We start from the raw sequence: 6,192 nt of genomic DNA, 5'->3' as shown, positions 1-6,192 counted from the left end.
GGACCAAGGCCTCCTGGTCCCTGCAGACAGGCCCTGCCTCAACCAGCAGCCTCCTCCTCTCCCTCTGGTCATTTTGCTTTGGCCTTCAAACTGGAAGCCTGGAAGACTGGCCCTAAAAGATGGCCTGGTTGAGTGGCCTGTGCAGAAAGAGAATGACAGCCTTCCTGGCCCAAGCCCTGCCCACTGTGGGGTCTCAGGAGCTCCCACTCTAGGGAAGTCCTCACTCCAGGGCAATGGTGAGGCCTTGCCCTGGTGCTCTGACTCATCTCAGTGGCATCCTAGGATCACATCACAGGCCCAGAGGAACTGGGAAGGTGACAGGCCAATGCAGGCTTGAGGGTCAGTCTGTCCCTGTAGCACACTCCATGGGTTCCCAAAGACATCTACAACTGAATACCTAGAACAAGAGATAGTTAGGGAACCTGGCAAAAAGTTAGGGAACATGGCAAAATGGACTTTGCTGATCTGGTTAAGGTCGCCACTCAAGATAGGATGACTATACTGAATTTTTTGGGTGGGCCCATCTATTCACACTCTCTCTTAAAAGTACAGAATTTTCTCTAGCTGGAAGGCGGAAAGATGTGGCAGGAAGAGAAGCGATTTGAAGCTGTGCCAGCGCTGGCTCTGAGATGCAGGGCCCACATGCGAGGACCAGAGAGAGGCCTGGAGAAGCCTGCAGAAGACATGAGGAGGAACACAGGCAGCCAGCAGGAGGAAAGGCGCCTCAGCCCACAGCCAGCAAGTGAACTGCACGTCAGTCCTACTACTGCAAGGAGCTGAATTCAGCCAATACCTGAGTGAGCCCGGAAGTGGACTTTTCGCCAGAGGCTCCCCTAAGAAACCAGTCCTGCTGACCCCTTGATTTTGGCCGGGTGACACTCGCATCAGCCTTCTCACCTGTGGAGCTGTGAGATAGGTGTTGTTTGAAGCCACTAAGTTTGTCATCGTTTATTACAGCAGCAAGGGAAACGATGCAGTCCCTGGTTCCCCACATCCCCGCCTGGAGAGCAGAAGCCGCAGGGCCATGGGCCTAGGCTCCGCATAAAGAACCCATGCAGAGTTGTCCAAAGCAGGAGGCCCTTTCTCAAAGGACCCTCTGGGCAAGAGCCTGCTCTTGGATGAACCACAAACCCTCTTGTGACCCCTGGATGGCCGCCCTGGGGTAACGTCACTGTCTTTCCCAAGGCCCAACAGAATCAGAGTCTCAGATGGGAGAGGGCTCCTCCAGGGTCCCTAGGCCCTGCTCCCAGGGAACTTTACTCCCAGAAACCCCGGGAACCTCAGGAATTCCTCATTCCCAGTTCCTGAAACAGAAGCATGGCTAGTGGGAAGTCCACGTCTGCGGAATGGTCAGCACACGGGGCAGGGTTTGAGAGCTGGAGGCTGCTTGGGCTCTGATTTACTTTAGGACCCTGGGCCAATCTTTTCTCCTCTCAGGTCACGTTTCTCCACCTGTAAAACAGGAATGGAACAGCGGGCCTCGATGTTTTCTTCTAAGATTGAAACTCATTAGCGTCTCTGGGGAAGCAGGCCCCACACTGGCCGGCCTGCGGGGGAGGGGAAGGGGGCTGGAGACAGTCTGCAGGGCGCAGGGGGCTTTCTTGGGCTTGGCTGCTTGGAACACCTGCCTCCAAGGACCGGCCTCGGCGGGGTCGCCGGGAAAGGGAGGGAAGAAGGAAGGGCGGGGCCGGCCCCCCTGCGCCCGCCCCGCGCCTCTGCGCGCCCCTGTTCGCCCCGGCCCAGCCCAGCCCAGCCCAGCCCAGCCCAGCCCCGCGGGCCGGTCACAAGCGCAGCCAGCCGGCCGCCTCCCGCGCCCAGCGCGCCGCTCTGCTGTGCCCTGCGCCCCTGCCCCGCGCCAGCTTCTGCGCCCGCAGCCCGCCCGGCGCTCCCGGTGACCGTGACCCTGCCCTGGGCGCGGGGCGGAGCAGGCATGTCCCGCCCGGGGACCGCTACCCCGGCGCTGGCCCTGGTGCTCCTTGCAGTGACCCTGGCCGGGGTCGGAGCCCAGGGCGCAGCCCTCGAGGACCCTGATTATTACGGGCAGGAGATCTGGAGCCGGGAGCCCTACTACGCGCGCCCGGAGCCCGAGCCCGAGACCTTCTCTCCGCCGCTGCCTGCGGGGCCCGGGGAGGAGTGGGAGCGGCGCCCGCAGGAGCCCAGGCCGCCCAAGAGGGCCACCAAGCCCAAGAAGGCTCCCAAGAGGGAGAAGTCGGCTCCGGAGCCGCCTCCACCAGGTAAGGAACTTTCTGCGCTGGGCAGCCAAGGGAGCGCCGGTAGTTGCGCGCCTCCAGGGGACAACTAGCTTCTCCCAGTGTGTGTGTCTGGGATGGGCCAGTCCCGGGAATCTCCCTGTTGCCGCCTCTGCCTCTCTAGGGACTGTATCTGCGCTTCCCGCGGGCCCGCCCAGCTTCCCAGAACTTGTCCTTGACCCTGACACGCATTTCAGCTCTGGCTTATGCCCGTAGGTAAAGAGGGAGCTGTGCAATTGGGAGGCTGCCTGGAGAGTCAAAGTTCTTCTTGTTTCAAGCTTGAAATCCCCTGAGCTAAGGGTCTTTCTGCTGGATACCTCTTACTTCTCTTCCTACTTCTTCAGTCCTCAAATGCGGCTGAATTTCCGCTTTGGGGATGTGGATGGCTGGCTGTTTTGGCAGATGGCCTTCTAGGGAAAGTTCTGCCAGTAGGCCTTTACCCAGCCGTGTCCCTTCTCAGCTCCCTCCCTCCCACTCTCAGTGGGTCCCTTGGGTCCTCTGCCCGGCTGGGGCAGGATGGCACAGCCTCCACTGGGGAGTCTGTGCCTGGAGTCTGCTGCAGCCTGGACTCCGGCTTGGGGGCTGCCCGGCTGCCTGCAGTGCTCCGTCTTTCATCCAAGTCTCATACCCTTTTCAAATCCATCTTCAGTTTCTGCCAACCTCATTTTCTTAGGAAAATGACTTCCACTAAATGACGTAGTTTATTAACTACCTTGTGAAGTGGGGCTTTCTCTAGTTCCAAATGTTCTTTGCTCAAATTGCAGGGGCTGCAGGCCTAGTATTTCAAGAGTGGGGCATGAGCAGGAATGTGGCCAAATTCTCTGGCCTCGCAATGGCCTTTCCTGAAAGGAGATACGTGCGGATGCCACCGTTACAGGGCTCCGGGTATGGAAGGCATCGTCTTTGTTTGGTTAAACTGCTCGTGAAAGTCAGCAGCCGGGGCAGTGGGAAAGTGGAGGAGGGGTGAGGACACAGAACTCCTGAAAGGGTGGACCTATATGAGCACCCCCCTTTGCAGAGGCCCTGGCGTGCTTCCATTTGTGGACAACTTTGAATGGGCGGGGATTTCTGAGTTGTGTGACAACCCTGAACACATCCAGATTTTCCAGTGTTTCAGGGAGAGTTATGGGAATTCAGAGGTTTAAGAGCTACAGTGGCTTAATAACAGGATTAGGAGCGGGAAGAGACTTATATTTGTAGAATGTCGACTGTGACTCCATTAGAAACTTTATGTGCCAGTTTCATTTAGTCCTTTCAGTGGCTCTGAAGGGTGGGTGAGGCTCAGACAGTTTAAGTAACTTGCTCAGTGTCACTTGCTGGCTTGGGATATTTGAAAGCCTTTCTCCTGTGCTTTTTAACTCAAGGCCTTTTTGGTTTGGTAGTGTGAACCAAATCCACATGCATTCTAGTTTTTTTTTAGTGCCTGCAACGTGCTTAGCTTCACCCTGGGCACGGTAGGGTGGTGTAGGCAGGAGACATGTATGTTGGGTTCTGGCAGTCACTGGGGGTGGTGCCAAGGGGGAAAGTGGAAGGAGCCCCAGACTGGGAGTCTGAAGACTGGGCCTAACACCCACGTTTAGGGCTCATCAACTTGGGGATCTGGAATCACGGCTCAGTTTCCTGAGCTTTAACTTTATCATCATTTGCAAATAGGAAGACTGCACCTGCCACCTCACTTTACTTTGTCAATTGCTGTAAAAACCTTTTTAATGAAAGCTTCCAGTGTGCCTGCCAGCTTATGTGCTAGTCTTCCTGTGAACCTTTCATTCATTCCACAGGCTGTTACCAAGAACCTGCTAAGCACTGGTGCTGGGTAAGATCCTAGGAATGGGGAGAGCAAGACATTCCTTTTCCCTGCCCCCACCCCCCGCCTCCTACCACATGGAACTAGCTGGGACTCTGAGAAAGTAATCACAGTTGTGTTGAGGGTTGCACAGAAGTGTGGGGTGTTAAGGTAACAAACAAGCTGGGGGAGCTCACTGAATCTATGGGGGCTTGGGTAATGCTTCCCTGAAGAGGCGATGTTTAAGACTTGACAAGTAAGTCAGCTTTATTGTTCTGGGGACTCGTACAAGTGACCGGACGTCATTCCTAAGATAGGTTTCTTTCCCTACAAAAAACATCTCAGAAAGTCACAGCCTGGCCTGAGCAGTATCCACAGACTAATGTGTCCGCAGACTCAGGGGTTACATGGGGAGGTGACTCTCTTTAGTCCTTGGAGAAACAGCTCTTGCCACTCTTGGAATGGGGTCTCTGGAGGAGAAATCAGAGTGTAACCTGAATTTGCAAGAAAAAGCTCATTTGCTTTTGGAAGGCCGTCTTGCAGGTAGAGACAGGCCTTGGGGGAGCCTGTTTATTCGGTGCCTAGCCTCTGCTCCTGCAGGACACATTGCCCAGTTCACCACAGCCCTGGCATCCACCGGGATCTCCAAGCCCCATACTGAAAACACGTCTTTGGAAGATCTAGAGACTCACATCAGAGGCCTTTTGGGACAGCTGCCTGCGGACCTGCTACCATGTCAGCTTTGTTTCTAATGAATTCTGTGGGGCTTTTTTAGAGCTCTCCCCAACCATGGAAAGACAAGCGTGACATTTATCTCATATTTTTAACTCCTGTCCTTTTTTATTTTGGTGTTTGCTCAGCAGAATCCTCTGCCCTGGACCAAAGTGGGAAGACTGGTTTAAGCGTGACCTTGGTTAGGGGAATCAGTGACAGTTTTGTGCAGTTAAACTACACTAGGAGAAAATTATTTTTTTCCACTTTAAGTAGCGGCTTGATCTATATGCTGCTCATGGTGTAACAGAAGCACTTATCTCTGCATTGGATTGTTTTGGAATATCTTAGGAAGGCACTTACATAGGAAGGAACATTGGACTGTGGCCTGGAGTGTTTAATGCAAACTTCTGTACTTTGCTTCACTGGGTGGATGATGCAATGCTATGTATCAGGCACTGAGGTGGGAGTGAGGGGTTCAATTTAGAGATGCATAAGAGTATAAAAGCATATATAACTAATTAAAAGTCTATATGTACTTTATCTTTGCAGATGATAAAATATTTCCCAGATAGCTTTCATTTTGCATAAAGGTGAGTTCAAGGAAAGATGTATTCAGCAGTGATTCCCCACACAGGCAGATTTTCTATGTGGTAGGCCCTAGGAGGGAGCCCTGTTTTAACTCTGTAGGGGGGTTTATGCAAGGAGCCAAGGGCATTGGGGATTTGATCTTGATGTGGGTTCTGGCTTTGACCATTGGCTGTTCTTTCACACCACCACAGAAATGCCCAATGGGTGTGACATGCTGACTTTCATGGAGATGCTTGGAGAACTGAACCCTTTGGCTAATTGAGAGTATTGCATTTTCCATGAGTGGCTAACAGGTTTCCAGAGAAGTAGAGCCCCAATATACTAAACAGAATGGAATCTTTAAAAACATTTGTTTAAGTTTTTATTTTGAAATAATTATAAACTCACAGGAAATTGCAAAAATAGTACAGTGAGGCCCCATGTACCCTTTATCAGCTCCCCCTAGTGATAACCTCTTAGATGATTCTAGTACAAGAGATTTCAATCTTGGCAGGATTGATGTTTTGGGCCAATTGTGTGTTTGTGTGTGTGTGTGTGTGTGTGTGTGTTGTGTGTGCGTGCCAACAGAGGAGGAAGGGGGTTGCCTTCTTGTGTGTCGTAGGATGTTTAGCACTGTCCCTGGACTCCAAATTGGATGCCAGTAGCACCCTCCCCCCTGTTGTCACAACCAAAAATGTCTCCAGACATTGCCAAATATCCCCAGGGGGATGGGAATCACTGTTGTATACAGCATCAAAACCAGGAGGTTGACAGTGATACTGTTAACTAGATTACATGCCTTACTCAGATTTGACCAGTTCTTACATGCATTTGTAGGCATGCTCTCTGCAGTTTTTATCACATGTACGGTTCATGGAA

The 6,192-nt window shown here is 52.8% G+C and overlaps 1 protein-coding gene across 4 annotated transcripts in view; it reads left to right on the top strand.

The window, feature by feature from the left end:
• The first annotated feature begins 1,762 nt into the window (after window positions 1–1,762).
• Window positions 1,763–6,192, top strand: part of CPXM2 (carboxypeptidase X, M14 family member 2) — a 147,159-nt gene continuing 142,729 nt past the window's right edge. For 3 of the 4 annotated variants that reach the window (XM_054523003.2, XM_054523002.2, XM_063727790.1), the window contains exon 1: window positions 1,789–2,234. In XM_054523003.2, the coding sequence (XP_054378978.2) occupies window positions 1,931–2,234 (304 nt within the window). In that variant the 5' untranslated portion in view covers window positions 1,789–1,930. Of the gene's footprint in view, window positions 2,235–6,192 lie in introns of all 4 variants that reach the window. The other variant, XM_002821236.5, reaches the window with a different exon arrangement.

This window comes from Pongo abelii, chromosome 8 (genome assembly GCF_028885655.2).
Source record: "Pongo abelii isolate AG06213 chromosome 8, NHGRI_mPonAbe1-v2.0_pri, whole genome shotgun sequence".
In the NCBI taxonomy this organism is placed as follows: domain Eukaryota; kingdom Metazoa; phylum Chordata; class Mammalia; order Primates; family Hominidae; genus Pongo; species Pongo abelii.
Note: the sequence above shows the minus strand (reverse complement) of the source record. Positions and strands in the feature narration are given on the sequence as shown.